This window comes from Drosophila takahashii, chromosome X, assembly GCF_030179915.1.
Source record: "Drosophila takahashii strain IR98-3 E-12201 chromosome X, DtakHiC1v2, whole genome shotgun sequence".
Taxonomy (NCBI): Eukaryota; Metazoa; Arthropoda; class Insecta; order Diptera; family Drosophilidae; genus Drosophila; species Drosophila takahashii.
Window position 1 is genome coordinate 2,553,148 of NC_091683.1, and position 18,717 is coordinate 2,571,864.

The following is an 18,717-nucleotide window of genomic DNA, read 5'->3' on the forward strand; positions in this document are numbered from 1 at the left end:
TGGAATTTATTTCCTATTACTTTCCCATTAATTTTCCGATCGTTCCTATGGCAGCTATATGATATAGTAGTCCGATTTTTTAAATAATTAATTCGAAATTCAGATATATTTAAAAAATAACATCCCCAAAAGTAGAAGGTAATATTTCAAAAAACACCGAAGCTAGAATTTTTTAAAGTTTTTTTTTTCCGATTGTTCCTATGGGAGCTATAAGATATAGTTGTCCGATCCGGTCGGCTCCGACATATATACTACCTGCAATAGAAAGAAGACTTTTGGGAAAGTTTCATCCTGATAGCTCAAAAACTGAGAGACTAGTTTGCGTAGAAACAGACAGACGGACAGACGGACAGACGGACAGACGGACAGACGGACAGACGGACAGACGGACAGACGGACAGACGGACAGACGGACGGACAGACGGACAGACGGACATGGCTAGATCGACTCGTCTTGTGATGCTGATCAAGAATATATATACTTTATGGGGTCGGAAACGTCTCCTTCACTGCGTTGCAAACTTCTGACTGAAATCATAATACCCTCTGCAAGGGTATAATAAAATAAAATATCATAAATATATGTGTATAAAGATTAAATAAAGGTAAAATGACACTAATAAAATTTAAATCATATTTATATTCCAATCACAATCTATCCTAGGTTTTATAATCAAATCTAATTCGATAATAAATCTAGACTAATATATAAAAGTCTCCCCAAAAAAACGGGAAGTAGCCAAAATAATACAGAAAGAATAAGCATTAAAATCTTTAAAAAATCACATAAATTCGAAAATTCTGTTAAAAAAAAACTAATAAATAAAATATTTAGTTTTGTAGCTAGGTTATCACCTCTGGTGGGCTGGCAACTGGCTGGTGGGGAGACCAACGTATTGATAAGTACCCTGAGCAGAGCAGAGACCCAGCCTCAACTTCAAAACTCAACTTGGCTCAAAAGCTGTGGGACGAGACGAAACGAGACGAGCTCGAATCGAGAAGGCCGACTCAGTGCTCAGTATCCAGTGTGTGGGGCCAGCTTTCCAGATTGGCGAGCGGCCAAAACAGTCGCCAGCGAGTAATCCACTAGAGCGCGTTCGGGCACGGACCAGTGTTAGAGACAAGTCTGGTCTCAGATCACAAAAAATCAGTTAAAAAAGAAATACAAAAAAGAAACACCAAAAGATCGGCATTTATTAAAATTTGGATAAAACGAATATCAGACGTCGGAATCGCGACTCAAACGGAAAAAGTATATAAACCTTAGTTTGTTTGCTTTTTGTAACTATTTGTATTGCTATTTTGTACAACTATTTGTATAACTATTTCCCGTAATCCCTTGCGAAAGCTCCTCTTCCTCTCTGCGTGGCTAAACAACTTTTGTGATCTTCTGTGACGGAAATTGTATTTTTTTTAGTGTTAAGTGTTTTTTTTACGTTGCATTCATATATTTTATATATTGATTTAGGCATCTGGGGCTCTAATATTCCAAATTCTAGTGCAAATAAATTGGTAAGGATGCAAAAGCATAACAACTGACTAAAATCGAAAATAACAAGTGTAAATTAATTGGTTTAACAATGATGACCTATTAAAACTACAAACTGATTACACAAAAGTTACAAAAAATATGCGTTTGTTTGAGTTTTTAATTCAACACCAAGTGGGTTAACAAATGTTAATAAATGCAACTGTGCTAATACTAAAGAAAAACTAAAAATACTACACAGAAACTAAAATGTGTGATGCATTCAAATGGCATTGACTGAATTAGAGGTGTGACACTATTCCAAGGGATTTAATACCCAGAATATTAAATTGAAATCATCGAGGAATTCCTTACTAGAACAATAGATAAAGAAAATAGTGCGGTCAAGTGGACAATGGCGCCCTGTTTCCAATATTTCCAATAGCATTCGTCCACTCACAAAAGAACCAAAAGAATCTTTGGCTTTCGCCCACAAAATAAACACAAAACAACATAAAAGAGGTACAGTAATCCCCCGTCAGAATAAATTGCTTTTTATTCTGATCCGAGGAGCCGAGAAAGTTTCACTCAATTGTATCTGATTTTCGTGTGCGGAAGTGTGGCAGCGTTTCGGAGTGGAGAGTTCTCATCGCCTTGATGATTTCATCAAATTTAATTGTTATCTCCATCGTGACGTCTGCCTTTTGTGCATAGATGCTTTCCCATTGCATTAAGTTCTTAACGTGAATTGGTTGTTGAATCGATTATTTCGGTAGGCCCAATGCACTTTGCACTATCTTGAAAAATTTCAATACCAATTTACCACTTTAAACTCATGAACATTCATATTTCTATGATTATAGCTTATAACTTAGCTTTCATATGTAAAATTCCTATAAGAATGATTCAGTACATTTCAGAAAATGTTTATCTAAAATATTCTTAAAAAAATACAATGGTATATGGTATAGTAAGTGGTAATGGTAAATGCTAAAGCTTAGTTACGATTATAATGAAATATATATAATATAGAGTTCAGTTTGGTACAATTTCATTTGATTCGATTTATTTAAATCTTGTGTAGGACAAGCATGTACTTAGGGTACCTATCCTAAGTAGATCCCCAGAACTGATTGTACGTGCAAAGGTACATATAGAGGTGTAGGTATAGGTATTCATGGTTAATGCGTGGGTATCGCCCAGTTGGAATGCTGTCGAAACGCCGCCATAGAAGCTGTTGTTTTCCAGAGCTTGAGCACTGAACGCTGAAAACTGAACACTGAACACCGAACACTGTCTCCCAAGCTTACGCATGCCGATGAGGCAAGCTCGCTTTTGAGCGGAGCGAGAGGGAACGAGAAGAGTAGAAAGAGAGGGAGACAGCTTAATAAGCGCACAGCGCATGCGCAGCCCGAGTTCGCGATACATACCTGACGTACACCTAAAGAAACAATTTAAATCTTTACTGTACTTCGGTACTAGACAGTGGGATAATCTTGAAAACGCACTAAGTTCAGTTTTAATAGGTATTAGCCTTTTGAATTCTACAACAACCATAGATTTAGTCTTAATTCTACAACAACCATAATATCGGACTTATTAGATATTAGCTTTCGGAATTCTACAACAACCAAAAGTGTATTCCTAATAGATATAAGCCTCCTGAATTCTACAACAACAAAAAGTTCAGTCTTAATAAGTAGAAGCCTCCTGAATTCTACAACAACCAAAAGCAATTCTTCAAATTATTTTTGAGTTTTTCGTTTCGTCTTTCAAATATATTTAGGTTATTTATATATATATTTAAAATATATTGCCTAATAAATTCAATTTAAATAATACAATATGAGAGATATGTATTTACATATTTCTCCCAGTGCAATTGTATTTCAACTGGTACTCATACCTTGGCAACTCTCAGTCGTCGCGTAATCATTAAACCATAGCTCGGATCAGATGGGACGGGGAGTGAAGTGGAGTGTTGTGTTGTGGAGTATTTGAGACCCGGAGCGAGCAGCCAGTTAAAATACCAGTTTTTACCGAGCGACAAAGCAAACCTATCTATAGATACCTTTTGGTGAGACAGTGTTGGTGTGTGACTGCGCCTGTGAAGCTGCATACAAAAGATACTCGGATACATACCTATGTACATGTGTATTTTCGATGTGTGCGCCAAAATTCTCTTACATGGGAAAGAACACTAATCCAATTAATTGCGAATTTTCGCGAGACTCCAAGTACTCCAAAAATAAAACCAGACTTTCTATGATTTTCATATGCAATTAGAAAATTAGAAAAGTTGCATAAGAATATATGGCTTTAAGTTATAATATATAAATATCATATTATATAACATATACAATATAACAATTTGATTTGCCAGGTTAAAAATAAAAAAAATATTTATTTCAGGAAATTTATAAAATGTTAATAATTATTTAAATGTAATATTTATTTTAATGCAAATAAATATTAGTAATATTACATATTGCAGCTTCATTTTTAGAACCCACGATCGATTAAAATATTTGTTTTAATTTATTAGGGCCTTAATTTAACATGCAGCACAAGCATTTAAAGATAGCTGGCTCACACTTTTCTCAGGTAAATAAATAAAAAACATACCTTAGGCACATCTGACTGACTCATTGCATTTTTTACAACTGACTCAACATCCGTCATAGGACCTTAGAATATTTTCATTGGAAACGACAATTGGATGATTTGCTCAAAGCTTCAAACTTTTCACTATAGTATTCAAGACAGCATTTTAAAGATCAGAGTTTAGCAATAATGCGCCAAGTTCCGATCAGTAATGCCTAATGCCTATATAGCATATAGCCAGTTTCCGGTGAAACCAAAACCAAAACCAACAACCAACAAACAAGTTCTTTTCGGTGAGTCAGCTAATGCTAGTGATAAGGGGGTTTGTCGATTTGTCTATTGAAATGTGACAACAACCTTGACAAGTACATATTTTCGAGTGCAGAAATCGAGAAATCGAGCAGCGGCAACAGGATTTCGGCCCAGGTGCACTGAAAAGCCATAAAGTTACCTTGCCAGGGCTAAAATTCGCTCCTACGTGCCTCCTAAGTATCTGTATCTGCGTTTGTATCTGTATCTGAAACTGAATCTGAATCTGTGTGTTGGTTGGCTGGCTGAAAAACCCGTTCTTGCAAAAAATGGTAAGCTTATATCGGGTAGAGTTTTAGCCAAGTTTTGCTATACTTTTAGCCGTTGTCTTGGCTCGACTTTAACTGGCTTTGCTTTTGCTTTGCTTTTCGCCTGCTTTTGCTTTTGCTTCTGCTTTTCTGCTTTGTCGCAATGCAGTTGGTGGATCCGCGTCAAGGCGATTGCTTGACAAATATGGCCAAATTGTCGTAGGCGTCTGGCTATATTGGTCTACTTGGTCTGGTCTCAACTTCTACATCGGTTTTTACTTCGAATCGAATCGCTTTTCTCGTGTTGCGTTGGCCAAGAGGCTTTTATGCAATAAGTGTAAGTGGATTGGTTGGCTTTTAAGCGCAAACAATATACCCAAGTTGATATTCAATTCAATATATCTAAATAAAAAAAAAGAAACAAAAAAAAAATAATAAAAAAAATAAGAGAATAAAAGGTAAAATAAACAAAAATTGAATTATATACTAGGTTATATTTTGAGTACACAGATTCCCAATTTGAATATAATATTCATGGTTAATTCTCTCTGTTTTTTAGGCCGTTTGCAAATCATTTCAATCTCTTTTTTTGCGTCTGACAGATTAAAATTCGAGTTGGCTGACCTATCAATCTTGAACATTGAACATCTGCCAATCAAAAACGCCTTATTCAAAGCGGGAAGCAAACCCAAAAAAAGAGATACATTAGAGAGATAGTGAGATCCCAGCGAAAGACGCTTGAAAAAATGGGTTCTGTTATTTTTTTTTTCTTAGCCAAGCTCTGAGCTCCACATGAATCACATATACTTACATATGTATCTCTGTATCTGTATCTTTGTATCGCAGATATTTGGGGCGAAGGTCGTTGACAGAAGGCCGCCAAAAACAAATATACAATGGGCGAGGTACATACATATGTAGTAGTATGTAGTTTAGTTCAGAGGACTGGGATGACGGTTCAACTAAGCGGTAAACGGTACATTTTTGAATAGCTATACTTTACAAACTGATTTATGGTCTGATATGTTTGTTTGAGTTGCTTGAGAGATAGACGAAAAACCACAAAGCAAATGTTTAAAAATAAACATATGCCCGGCTAGTATTTCGTCAAAACCATTAAGTTACCTTACTCTTTATGTCTCTTTTTCCCGAAACATGCAGGACCATATAAGGTTTTATTACGCATACGCCATGTTGGTTAATAGGCAGAATAATAACGTGGTCCAATCGAAATTAAATTTGGGATATAGCTTAAATATTTGATGCAAATATTGTACATGAAAAATAAATGAGAAATTTTGTAAAATCTACTACGAATAATATTTATTTATTTATGTATTTTATTCCCTTAGACCAACACCATTTTACCTATTATTTTTTGCTCTGGATAACCCGGCGAGGAACTGCCAAGCGAAATGAACCTGGACCAAGGGCCGATTTTGGCCAACGGAGGACAGCGGGCTCTCCTGATCCCGATCCTGATCCTCCTCCTCCTCGGCGGACAGACGGCGGCCCAGTCGAATTATGTGCAGCACGGCGACAGCGGCAACTACACCACCAACGGACTGCCCGAGGAGGCGACTCTCGACGGCAAGGTGAGCACTTGTTATAGTTAATTTACTTAATTTACTAATTAATTTATTAAACTGGTTTATCCGAAAAAAGAATAAAAATTCAAAATAAGTGTTTCAAATAATTTTTTTTTTTTATTAATTGTCTATTTTATTTTTATTCAATTATTTTTCTAGTACAAACGTAGTTTATAAATTAATTTATTTGTTATTTATTTAAAGCTTGTATATTTTTTTTTATTATTTTTATTTAATTTTTTTCCATCTCAAAGCTAGTTTAAGTTATTTTTTATTTATTTATTTTTCTAGCTTAAAGCTAGCTTAATAATAGACTTAATTTTAATGCGGAAGAGCAGCTGCAACCACGAATTACAAATTACAGATGCGTTTGTCTGCTCCATTTGCATCTTTTCATTTTGTAAGCTAGTGTTATATCAGTAACTGTTTCTGTGCTTCCGAAGTGGAAGTGCCTTCGAACCAACAATGGCCGTTCGCTCGTTCGGCTTTCCACAGAGCTGGTTGCACAGATCCTAGGGAAAATCACAGGTTTTCTATTGTTTTCCAACCGAAATGGAGCATGACTAAAAGTTCCCACTAAAAATGCACCTACTTTGCGGTGGAGGGTCTCTAGGTTCATGGGTAGATTATTTTGTATATAAGGGTACCAATAGGTAAATAAGAAAGTATCATTAAATTCAATTTTATATTTAGTTTTAAGGGATATAAATATATATATTTTTGGATTTTTTATTTATTTATTTTTTTTATTTATTAATATTTTTTTTTTCTTTTATTTTTTTTTTTTAAAGGTAACCAAACTAGATGACATCAGTCCGCTGATCTTCCTCAACCGAACGAAGGCCGCTCTGAACTGCGCCGCAGGATCCATGCAGGTAAGTGGATTTCTGGATTTCCTGGAGGATCCACAAGTTAACCCGGGGTTTCTCTTCCAATCCTCAGGTTGATCTCAAGTTCAACGATCCGTTCCATGGCATCATCCAGGCCGACTATGATCGCAGCAGTGCCTGTCGCGTGAGTGGAAAGGGAGCCCTCAGCTACCGACTCGAGTTGCCGCTGAAGGGATGCGGCACCATTCAGGTGAGCTATAGGATTCTATAAAATAAAATAAGTTTTAATCTTTATCCTATCCCATTCAGAACCCCACCCGCGTGTTCACCAACAATATCATTGTTCGATTCCACGCCAATCTGGAGATGGATGGCGACGAGATCATCACGATAGTCTGCCGCTATCCACCGCCCGTTCCCTCGCTGCCACCCGCCCTTCCTGCGCCCATGTGAGTAGCTAAATACTCTCCTGGAAAACCCAATCCCCTGACTAATCGAAATCCCCCCTTACAGCCTGAACCCCATTGCCACCAGCTCGGTGCTGCAGCCGCCGCTGAAGAGCATCCAGATCCTGATGATCATCTGTGCGATCATGTTCCTGACCCTCCTCCTCCTCGGACTCGCCGTTTCCTACTACTGTTTGCGAAGTCGCTCGATTCCGGTGGTGCGTCGCCTGCCCATGAGCATGGGCAGCGGATCGGAGATCACCAAGCTGAGTGGCAGCAGTGTGGGCAACATTAGTGCCTTCGAGGGCGTCAAGATCCCCAGGGCTCATGCTGCCCTCCAGGCGGTCTACAGTTCGTCGGCGAGCAGCGAGGGAGCCCTCATCCCGTCGGATTACCCCAGCGAATCGCACTCGGAGATCGAGGAGATCGACACGCGATCGCTGCCCTTCAGTTCGGCGGGCAGTTTCGAGAATCGTGCCTTTGTCCACGAAACGTCGAGCATCTACAGTGATCACTATGCTCCCGCCCAGGAAATGCCCCTGGCGAATGCCGTGATCAGTAGCTCCTCGATGACCCGTCACTCGATTCCTCTGCAGGAGGCGGTGGCCATCGGTGCCGTCGTCGATTCTCCCAAGTTCGATGTTCAGGTGAGGGTGAAGAAGTCACCACCACCACCACCGTCGCCGGTGACCTCGGATACAGAAAGTGTGGCCACCTTGCGGCCGGATCGCAATAACCTATCGACCATAATGGAGGCCTACGAGGATCGGGAGAGTGTGCTCACGATGGACTCGATGCCGCCGCAAGTGGAGACCATGCACTCGCAGTTTACCTATGTGCCGGAGCTGCATCCAGCTCCACAGATGGTACCCCCCATGGTGACCCCAGTCGAACCCAAGTTCTCGGTGTACACGCGAACCCATCACGAGGTGGTCGACGGTCGTCCGGAGACCTGGTCCGATTACACCGATGGTCGGGCGCCCAGCGAGATCACCGATCTTGCCTCCGAAGTGCCAGACACAATGGTGGATACGATGCATTACTATGAGGACGAGGTGGTGACCCCGGCACCGGCACTGCCCCTTGCGCCACCGCTGGTGACCTCGCACACCGTCGACGATGTCTATTTGCGGACGGTGACCGAGAAGAAGACCATCGAGGATATCGAGAGTCACAAGCGCCGGGTGACGGAGTACAAGAGCAAGCCAAGGGCACCGCTACCGCCCCCTGCGCCTACGCAGGCCATCCCGGATCCCAAGTTCGATGTGCGGGTGCGTAACTATCCCAGCGATCGTGAGCAGCAGCTGTGGGAGAACTTCTCCGATATCTCCAGTGCCTCCGGTCTGACACTCACCCCGAAAATGGAGCGCAGTGAGTTGAGTCTACCGCCGCCGATCCCACCGCAGATCCATGACAACAAACTGAAACTGACCAGCCCCGAACTGGTGGGCAATATGAAGCCCATCGAGGTGCCGCCGCAGGACAAGGATGTGCCCAACTGGGATGTGCTCATCCGGATCCTGGAGGAGCCCGAAATGTCCGAGGTTGGAACCAATATCCACGACGATGTGAGCTCGGTGCACACAACACACAATCTGCAGCTGAGCTACGATGATCGGGCCAAGTGGAAGGAGATCATCACCACGCAATCCTCGCTGCGCACCATGCTCACCGAGGCGGTGGTCCGCGAGGACTTCGAGCGCATTCGCCAGGACACCCGATACGAGCATGTGTTCGAGCCGCAGACCTGGGATGTGATCATTAGGATCCTGGCCCCGCCCAGTGACGATGATCCCGATGTGGAGATGAGGGGCATGCCCAAGGGCAGCCGGGGCAAGAAGCAATCGCCGCAGCCCTGGGACACCCGATCCCGCCGCAGTTCGCTGCCCACGCTCTATGAGTACGACAGCGATGGTGGATCGAGTGTGAGGACCATTCGCAATGATCCGGGGATGATCCTAGTGCACGGAGGACCGGGAACTTCGGGAACCGGCCCAGGGGGACCCTTCAACCTACAGCGATCGCGGAGGAGTTCGCGCACCTCCTACCAAACGGACCACAACGACTTCCGCTCGATGTCCGAGGTGACCGTGGACTTTGGTCGCCCCCAGATGGACGCCCATCCGGACAATGTGAGCGATGCGAGCAGCTATTACCGGATGCAGTACTACGACGACGACGACCGGCGCTCCTTCCATCGCTCCCTCAGCCATCCCTCGCTGGCCCGATCCGCCAGCGAGTTCACCGAGCACTGGACCGCCCCCGACGAGATGGAGGCGGAGGGCGAGGTCTCCTCCCCGGAGGGCACTCCACGCACCAGGCGACAGGCGAGACAGGTGGGTTTCCTAACTGTTTTATACTACTAACTTTTAATTTTAAAATCGCACTATTTATTTAAAAGTTATGAGCAAATTATGGAAAGCAATCTGTACAAGCAGTGCATGCAGTTCATTTACTACTTGCATAACTGCGTCTCCCTCGCTCTCCTTTTCCATATCTGTTTTGTGCTACTAGTAGAACGACCTAAAAAAAAGTGCAAATACCATTTGGCTGTGTGAATTAATACCTATCGAAATGTAGAAGAAAATTTTAAAATCGGACTATTCATTAACAAGTTATGAGTAATGTATGGCATGAAATCAGTGGAAGCAGTGCAAGCAGTTGATTTACTACTTGCATAACTGCATCTCTTTCGCACTCCTTTTAGCTTAGCTTTAGTTTTAAAGACGCTGACAAAGGTTAATATTTAAGTTTCTGATATAGAAGTAAGACATATATTATTTATTATATTGATATTAAATTACTATTTATATTTTCAGCCCCTGGCTTTGAGGGCCGCAAGGAGCGACGAGCGAATTCTGGCCCAAACCCAAACGCAGAGTGAATATGTGGAGACCCATCGAAGGGTCTACCATGCCGAGAAGGAGATGCCCTTGCCCCCGCGCAAGTGGTAGGAGAGTCCCCTACAAAAAAAGGGTTTTTCGAACACAAAAACTCCACTTATATATTGCAGACCCGTGTTCCGCCACCATTCTCATTACCATTCCCGTTCTTATCGCGATGCGAGGATGGAAGGCAGATCGGATCGAACCTTATATTTAATTCGCATTAATGGGTCATATGAGTACATAACCTTACAATAATTAACAAACGTGCCAATTACAATTGCCTGACAAAGTAAGCCACTGTAAACGAAGGATCGAAATCACTTAAATTCCAAATTTTCTCAAGTGGTAATTCCAACCGTGTGTTCTACACTCCCAACTGAGATTTCGCATTTAATCCAATATGTTCTAAAGAAAGAAAGTTAGGAGCAAGATAGATAATTTAAAAGATGGTGAATGTGAACGTTGTAATTTTAGTTAAAAGTGTTCTTTAGATGTTAGGCTGCCGTTGATCTTTTTTTTTTGATAGGAAATTTGTATGAGCAGTCACAACATGAGGCATCCTAGCATCCTTATACTCTCTGATTACTTAAATAATAATTCCTTTCCAGTTATCGTCGAAATTAGGTATCCTATTTTGTTTCTAGTTACAAATGTATATATGTATGATATACAGAGATCAAACTGCCACATGCACACGATTTTGAACAGGTTCGAGGATCTATACTTTTGAAATATACACGCAGGTTTGAAATGAAAGTATTACTACAGAATAGTATTCCCAAACGCAACGTCTTCCTGATACATAAATATTGGAATCGGATACAGGTATCCTAATTAAACGACAGCAGATCACAGATTGCAAACTACAGATCGATGATATAGGGGCCCTAATTGGATTGATGCCTTTTTGAAAGGATGATCACACAATACTTTCTCATGATTATCAATTTTATCGTAACATAGTACTAATCCGTCCAAGACATATACTATAAGTGTAATTGATAAAATAATTAAATGAATAATAATAATATGCGATTCCGACATGCTACACAGCCTTATAAACAAACTTACATATTTAATTCGCTTTTTGGTTACAAAAATATGTGTGTAATCTAAAACAATTCTGAAATAAATTATAAATAAATAAATATACCCACTAACAAAGTTTCGATTTAGTTGCATTTTAATTTGAGTCCAAAATGTTCACAGATTTAAATTCCCAGTGCATATCTAAAATGCTGTATGCGCATTTTCTGATGGATTTCGCTGTAGAAATTTGATAAAAATATGCACATCCGTACAAACGTACACATTTATGTATGTTAATGTATTCGATTTGAGTAAGAAAATCTTTTCACATCACCAGCACTTTCAAACGGATCCAGAGTCTCGACCGAAGCACAAGTAAATTTATGCCATATACTGCTCTCCCGTAAGGAGTTTTTCTGTTTAATATATTAAAAATTCCAACGAATAGTTACTGGAATTCATACCTATATTACTATAAATTTTATAGTTAACTGTGTGTGGAAATGTCTTGCAGAAAAAGTAAGCTGAACGAAACAAATAACTTACAATCATTTCAATATTTTGTTGTATTTTCTAGGTTGAAAATAATAATTTCGAACTATTCCCGTTTTATAATGAAAAATCGCAAAGGAGAATGGAATGGTTCGTCTTACCCCTATCACAAGAATTTATTTCTGGTTTATAAACTCAAGTTAATTTTATGGAGTGCCATAATCTGCCATTTACTTATTTGTTCCTTTCTCCTAGCATTATTTATTGCCTTTATATATATGTTTTTTTGTAAGTAAAGAAGAACAAAAGGAAACAATTAAAAAATAAATAAGATTTTTGTTTTTAATTTTTTGTAATGGGTTTTTGGTAAAATGTGATTATTTTAATAGTGTTTTTTGCTGTAACTTGGCCAAAAATGCTCCAAAATCAAAAAGGCGTACTGTTTTGAGCAGCTTACAACCCTATAATTAATATCAGTGCACTTCGTCTGAATTAAAAAAAATAATTTTGGATCCAATTTTTGCATTTTTGATAAGAGGTACCATCATCATTTTTTTCGAAAAATGGCAAAAAATTAAAATTGTAAAATTTAAATGCCGATCGATAGGTAATTAAATAACGAGCTCAACAAGGTATGGCACTTCATATTTCGACCATTTTTTGCTTTGTTTTGGACAAAAAACCTTTTCTTAGGGCGGAAAATAAGCACCAAAACTTTGGACAAAAGTGTCAAAAGTATCACCAGGCTCAAATGCTATTCGATAGCTAATTTTGTAGGAATTTCAGCGAAGTATGACATTACATATTTGGGCTATTATTTCCATTGTCACGGTAAAAATAGGTATTTATTTAAATGTGAAAATTTAATTTTTCCTACTTACTAGAATTTTGGGGATAGCTCACAAAGAACTAACAGAAATTCCTCAATTTAACAATTCAAAAGTTATCCCCACTGTGCGGCAATCGATAGGTGTGTGTACTGGCTAGCTCATTAAAATGTTGTCGAGTGAGACCGTATCTCCGCAGTTTTGAGTAATACAGGTGGCATAAATAGTAAATTTCTTATAGCCGACACACTGCGGCAGGCCGGGCAAATTTTGTTGAAACAAGCGAGAATTGCTCACTTTTTTCGATCCTACGTGCGTTTCCCGAACGTGGAACGCTCAAAACCAAACGATTCACAGCACACAAGAGCCGCGCTAGCGAAAAAGCGGCTTCTGCATTGGCTGGCCACGCGAGGAAAGCGCCAAAACGTTAGTGTCATACCATCTACATACCATAATCATTGCGGCCACGCTCCTCCGCCAGGTGAATTGGGAATCGTGTGCTCCTCGCGGGGATTGCAGGTGGGTTTGCTTCTCATAATATGCTTAAACATATATACTAACTAACTAAATAACAGCTCAAGATTAACAGGATTCGGTGAGGCACATTCGGCGCCATGAGCGTGGACACGTACGCGCCCAGCTCGGCGCTCTCCTTTTTGGACATGGATGACAACGAGCTGCTGCCCGGAGCGGATACGCAGCCCACGCAGTACGACTACCGGGATTTCACCATGCCCTCCACATCGCAGAGCCAGACGCAGAACGATCAGCTGGAGCTGCAGGTAAGAAATCCTATCCCTCTAGTTATCTAGTTATAGATTTACATCTCCATTCTTTTAGCCCCGTCGCACCGATCCCTCTTCCTCGTCGGTGCATCCCCGTTTGGCCAGCATCACCAATGACCTCGCTGACCTGCAGTTCGAGGAGGAGGACGACGAGGCGGGAGGTTCGTATGTCAAGGAGCTGCCGCCGCATGCCTGCAAATACTGCGGCATCCATGATCCCGCCACCGTGGTCATGTGCAACAATTGCCGCAAATGGTTCTGCAATGGCCGCGGCAGCACCTCCGGTTCGCACATCATCAATCATCTGGTGCGGGCCAAGCATCGCGAGGTGACGCTCCATGGCGAAGGCCCACTGGGCGAGACCATACTCGAATGCTACTCGTGTGGCGTGAGGAACGTGTTCGTCCTGGGTTTCATACCCGCCAAGGCGGATTCCGTGGTGGTCTTGCTCTGCCGGCAGCCCTGCGCCGCCCAGAACTCGCTGAAGGACATGAACTGGGATCAGGAGCAGTGGAAGCCACTGATTGCTGATCGCTGTTTCCTCCCCTGGCTGGTCAAGCAGCCCAGCGAGCAGGGACAGCTGAGGGCGCGACAGATTTCCGCCGCCCAGATCAACAAGCTGGAGGAGCTGTGGAAGGACAATATCGAGGCAACGTTCCAGGATCTCGAGAAGCCTGGAATCGATTCGGAGCCGGCGCAAGTGCTGCTGCGCTACGAGGATGGCTATCAGTACGAGAAGACCTTTGGACCGCTCGTACGCCTGGAGGCGGACTACGACAAGAAGCTGAAGGAGTCGGCCACGCAGGAGAATATCGAAGTGCGCTGGGATGTGGGGCTGAACAAGAAGACCATTGCCTACTTTACGCTGGCCAAAACGGACTCGGATATGAAGCTAATGCATGGCGATGAGCTGCGTTTGCGCTATGTGGGCGAAATGTACAATCCTTGGTCGGAAATTGGCCATGTGATCAAGGTGCCGGATAATTTTGGCGATGATGTGGGTCTCGAACTAAAGACCTCCTCGAATGCTCCCGTTAAATGCACTGGAAACTTCTCCGTGGATTTCATTTGGAAGTGCACCTCCTTCGATCGCATGACTCGTGCTCTCCGCAACTTTGCCATGGATCGCAACTCGGTATCGAACTACATCTACTCGCGGCTTTTGGGCCATGGACGTCCCGATGCCAACGACGAGGTGCTCTTCCGTGGACCGCAGCCTAAGTTGTATAGCGCCCCCCATCTGCCTGACCTTAATCGCAGTCAGGTTTATGCGGTGAAGCATGCGCTGCAGCGACCTCTCTCGCTTATCCAAGGACCTCCGGGCACTGGAAAGACCGTAACGTCTGCTACTATTGTTTACCAGCTGGTAAAGCAGCATGGCGGCACTGTCTTGGTTTGCGCACCCAGCAATACAGCCGTTGATCAGTTGACCGAGAAGATTCACCGCACCAATCTGAAAGTAGTGCGCGTTTGCGCCAAGAGTCGCGAGGCCATCGACAGTCCGGTGAGCTTCCTGGCGCTGCACAATCAAATCCGCAACATGGAGACCAATTCGGAGTTGAAGAAGCTGCAGCAGCTGAAGGACGAGACCGGCGAGCTGAGCTCGGCGGATGAGAAGCGCTATCGGAGCTTGAAGCGCGGCACGGAGAACCAACTGCTCGAGGCAGCTGATGTTATTTGTTGCACTTGCGTGGGAGCCGGCGATGGTCGCTTGTCGAGGATTAAGTTCACCTCGATACTGATAGATGAATCCATGCAATCGACGGAGCCGGAATGCATGGTGCCCGTGGTGCTGGGCGCCAAGCAGCTGATCCTCGTCGGCGATCACTGTCAACTGGGACCGGTGGTCATGTGCAAGAAGGCCGCGCGTGCTGGCCTCTCGCAGAGTCTGTTTGAACGCCTGGTTGTGCTGGGCATCCGTCCGTTTCGTTTGGAGGTGCAGTATCGCATGCATCCGGAGCTCTCACAGTTCCCGTCCAACTTCTTCTACGAGGGCTCGCTGCAGAATGGCGTGTGTGCCGAGGATCGCCGCCTCAAGCTCGACTTTCCATGGCCGCAGCCCGAGCGACCCATGTTCTTTTTGGTCACTCAGGGACAGGAGGAGATTGCGGGCTCAGGAACCTCATTCCTCAACCGTACGGAGGCAGCCAATGTGGAGAAGATCACGACGCGTTTCCTGAAAGCGGGCATCAAGCCGGAACAGATTGGCATTATCACACCCTATGAGGGTCAGCGGGCGTACTTAGTGCAATATATGCAGTACCAGGGCAGCCTGCACTCTCGCCTTTACCAGGAGATCGAAATAGCCAGCGTGGACGCGTTCCAGGGTCGCGAAAAGGACATTATCATCATGTCCTGCGTGCGCTCCAATGAGCGGCAGGGCATCGGCTTCCTCAACGATCCAAGGCGTTTAAATGTGGCTTTAACGCGTGCGAAATACGGCATCATTATCGTGGGCAATCCCAAGGTGCTGGCCAAGCAGCAGCTGTGGAATCACCTGCTCAACTTCTACAAGGATCGCAAGGTTTTGGTCGAGGGCTCTTTAAACAACCTCAAAGAGTCGCTCATTCACTTCCAGAAGCCCAAGAAGCTGGTGAACAGCATGAACATTGGTGCGCACTTCATGTCCACCATGATGGCCGATGCCAAGGAGGTAATGGTGCCCGGGTCCATCTACGATCGCAGCGGTGGCTACGGCGGACAGGGTCGTCAGATGCATCAGAATCAGGCGATGAATGGTGGGCCGTATGGAGGAGCTCCCCTGGGATACGGCGTTCCAAGTGCCGCCAACTCAATGATGGGCGGTAATAACAACTTTGGAGGAGGAGGAACTGCCGGCGGTGGAGGAGGTAATGGACCCAGCTGGGCAGCCGCCCACCTGCATCACGACTCCATTGGCTACATATCCAACGAGCACGGAGCAGCTGCCCTGGGCAACATGCCCGTTCCAGTGGGCATGTTCATGAACATGAGCAACCTGCCGCCGCGGTTCTACAATCAACACCAGCAGGCGATTATGGCGGCCAAGCAGAATAGGGCCATGCAGCAGCAGCAGTCGGGTAATTTCTCGCCGGGATTAGCAATCACTGGAGGAGCTGCAGGCGCCTTGGCTGGAAATAATAAGAAATCCCAGAAGACAGTGGGTAAATCGCGTGCCATTGGAGCAGCGGAGGCAAGAGGAGCTGCAGCTGGAGGAGGAGGAGCTGGACAGGCAAACAGCACAGCGGGCACTCCGTTCAGCCAGCAGCCTGCTCCTTTGTCGCTGCAGATGACGCAGCCCAGCGGCTTTGCTCTCTCCCAGCAGCCGGAACTTTCGCAGGACTTTGGGCAAATCTCACAGATGGACGGTTTGCTCTCGCAGGATGTGGCCTTTAATGTGGTGAGTTAACTAATTCGTTAAGTAACTAATAGAGCCCTGCGTGAATCATTAAATTTTTGATTAAACTTAGTTTCTGATTTGTTTAATTCAATTCTATGTTTTTCTAAATCATTTCGAATTGAATGAATGAATGAATAATTTTTATGAATTTGCCAAAAATTTATTGTGCTTTCTTTTAAGAACAAAAAGTGAAACATTTTTAACAAATCAGTGTAAACTGCATAGTAAATAAAATTCAGGCAGATTTAACCACAAAATGATGGCCCTTTCTTCTTCAAAAGAAATTGTCGTTTGAATTATTTTGGAATTCATGCCATTCATTCTTTCAATTCTTTTAAACTCAAAATTCAAGTTCATTCATTTTTATTAAACTCAAAATTTTAATTAATTCATTCATATAAAACAAAAAATTCATTGAATTCATTCATGCAGGACTCTAGTAACTAACTAAACAATCATTTTGCTTACATTCTTATCCCTTTTTGCAGTCGGGCGAACGCAGTTTGAATCAGTTCTCGCAGCCTTATTGAGAATCCGGCCGGAGGTGCAGCAACTACAAACGATAAACAGAAGAAGCAAACCCAAACGAAACAACAAACAACAAGAAACTCAACTTTGAAGTCATCATCAAGGAGTAGCATCAGTAGGCGGCAGGCAGGAACCGAGCGAAGAGGACTATCACGGGAACAACGACAGATGCGGGAACAAATGCGACAATGCGACCTAGGAACATGAGCACATGAGCGGGATATTAAATTGAGATGGAAATGGAAATGAAGATAGAGAAGGTGGTAACGAGATGAGGAGTGTATTTTAGAGAGAAGAGGAGAGGCACTGCTGCAGCCACTGAGGCACCGAAGCAGATGTTCCCGAAACGCCGCGGGCCACGAATGGCCACTGGCCATCACGAGTGCGCTCCAAAGAGAGGAGCTCATCCGTCAGGAGATGGATGGATGGGCCACGACGATGGACAAACTTCTCGACACGATTCCCCTTTTGAACTTGCCAACGCAGGACTCGCAACCAGGAGAGCCTGAGCCTTAGGCGCGCAATGAACGCAATGAACTCCCGCAAAGGAGACACGTATTCACCAAGTGGCTTACCTTCCAAAAACCTTCTTGTGGCCTCCAGTGCAGCAGCCAATCTTTAGCTCCTGCTCGAAACCTTCTTTCCCACTTAACCGAAACCGAAACAGAAACTGAAACCAAATCAAAACAGAAACACAAACGGTTCACTCACACCGATTTCCCCACCATATTGCCGTAAATGTTGTAAATTTCGTACATTTTTTGGACTCTTTTTTTCGATTTCTGTATGCATTTGTTAATCGCTAACAAACAAAAACACACACACCCAAAAAAAAAACAAGAAAAAACGTATAAAATCAGGACGAAAGAAAATCAAATTCAAAAGATATGAATAAACAATTTTAAATCGCACGGGAACGCTGGCGGATCCCCCAAAAAGCGGATGCAAATTTCCAGCGCAGATTGGAAACCGGAAAATCGCTTCGCGATCTTCCAACCCAAATAAAAAAAATCGCCCATTTACACAATAATTAACATGCCCAACCGAAAAGAAATGTGAAGGGTCAACGATCAGAAAAAAAAGGTTAATATTTTAAAATAATATTAATGCAGTTACAGATGCCTGTTAATTGTTTTTAAAACGATATGAAAATGGTATATTTTTTCTATATATTGTGAGTTATTTCTTCCCCACGCGACTCTTTGATTCAAGAAAATGAAACATTTTTTGTTTTTGGAAATTCTAAATAAAGAATTTAAGTTTTCCCTTGCGAGAAACAAATAAGGAAAGTGTGT

At 43.1% G+C, this 18,717-nt stretch overlaps 2 protein-coding genes across 2 annotated transcripts; both read left to right on the forward strand.

Moving 5' to 3' along the window:
- Positions 1–780: 780 nt before the first annotated feature.
- On the forward strand, positions 781–11,553 carry pot (papillote). The gene is made up of 7 exons (XM_017139763.3): positions 781–1,252; positions 5,982–6,224; positions 7,010–7,093; positions 7,161–7,298; positions 7,358–7,497; positions 7,562–9,830; positions 10,314–11,553. Exons 2-7 carry the CDS (start codon positions 6,045–6,047, stop codon positions 10,446–10,448), a joined length of 2,946 nt encoding a protein of 981 aa, XP_016995252.2. The 5' UTR covers positions 781–1,252; positions 5,982–6,044; the 3' UTR covers positions 10,449–11,553.
- A 1,423-nt stretch (positions 11,554–12,976) lies between these two features.
- On the forward strand, positions 12,977–18,711 carry Upf1 (Upf1 RNA helicase). Its single transcript, XM_017139714.3, has 4 exons — positions 12,977–13,249; positions 13,306–13,512; positions 13,571–16,894; positions 17,383–18,711. Exons 2-4 carry the CDS (start codon positions 13,345–13,347, stop codon positions 17,422–17,424), a joined length of 3,534 nt encoding a protein of 1,177 aa, XP_016995203.2. The 5' UTR covers positions 12,977–13,249; positions 13,306–13,344; the 3' UTR covers positions 17,425–18,711.
- The last annotated feature ends 6 nt before the right edge of the window (positions 18,712–18,717 follow it).

Coding starts and splice junctions, on each gene's coding strand:
- pot (XM_017139763.3), top strand. CDS start 6,045: ATGAACCTGGACCAAGGGCCGATTTTGGCCAACGGAGGACAGCGGGCT. Junction 7,299..7,357: donor AGGGATGCGGCACCATTCAG/GTGAGCTATAGG, acceptor TATCCCATTCAG/AACCCCACCCGCGTGTTCAC. Junction 7,498..7,561: donor CCCGCCCTTCCTGCGCCCAT/GTGAGTAGCTAA, acceptor CCCCCCTTACAG/CCTGAACCCCATTGCCACCA.
- Upf1 (XM_017139714.3), top strand. CDS start 13,345: ATGAGCGTGGACACGTACGCGCCCAGCTCGGCGCTCTCCTTTTTGGAC. Junction 13,513..13,570: donor ACGATCAGCTGGAGCTGCAG/GTAAGAAATCCT, acceptor CCATTCTTTTAG/CCCCGTCGCACCGATCCCTC. Junction 16,895..17,382: donor AGGATGTGGCCTTTAATGTG/GTGAGTTAACTA, acceptor CCCTTTTTGCAG/TCGGGCGAACGCAGTTTGAA.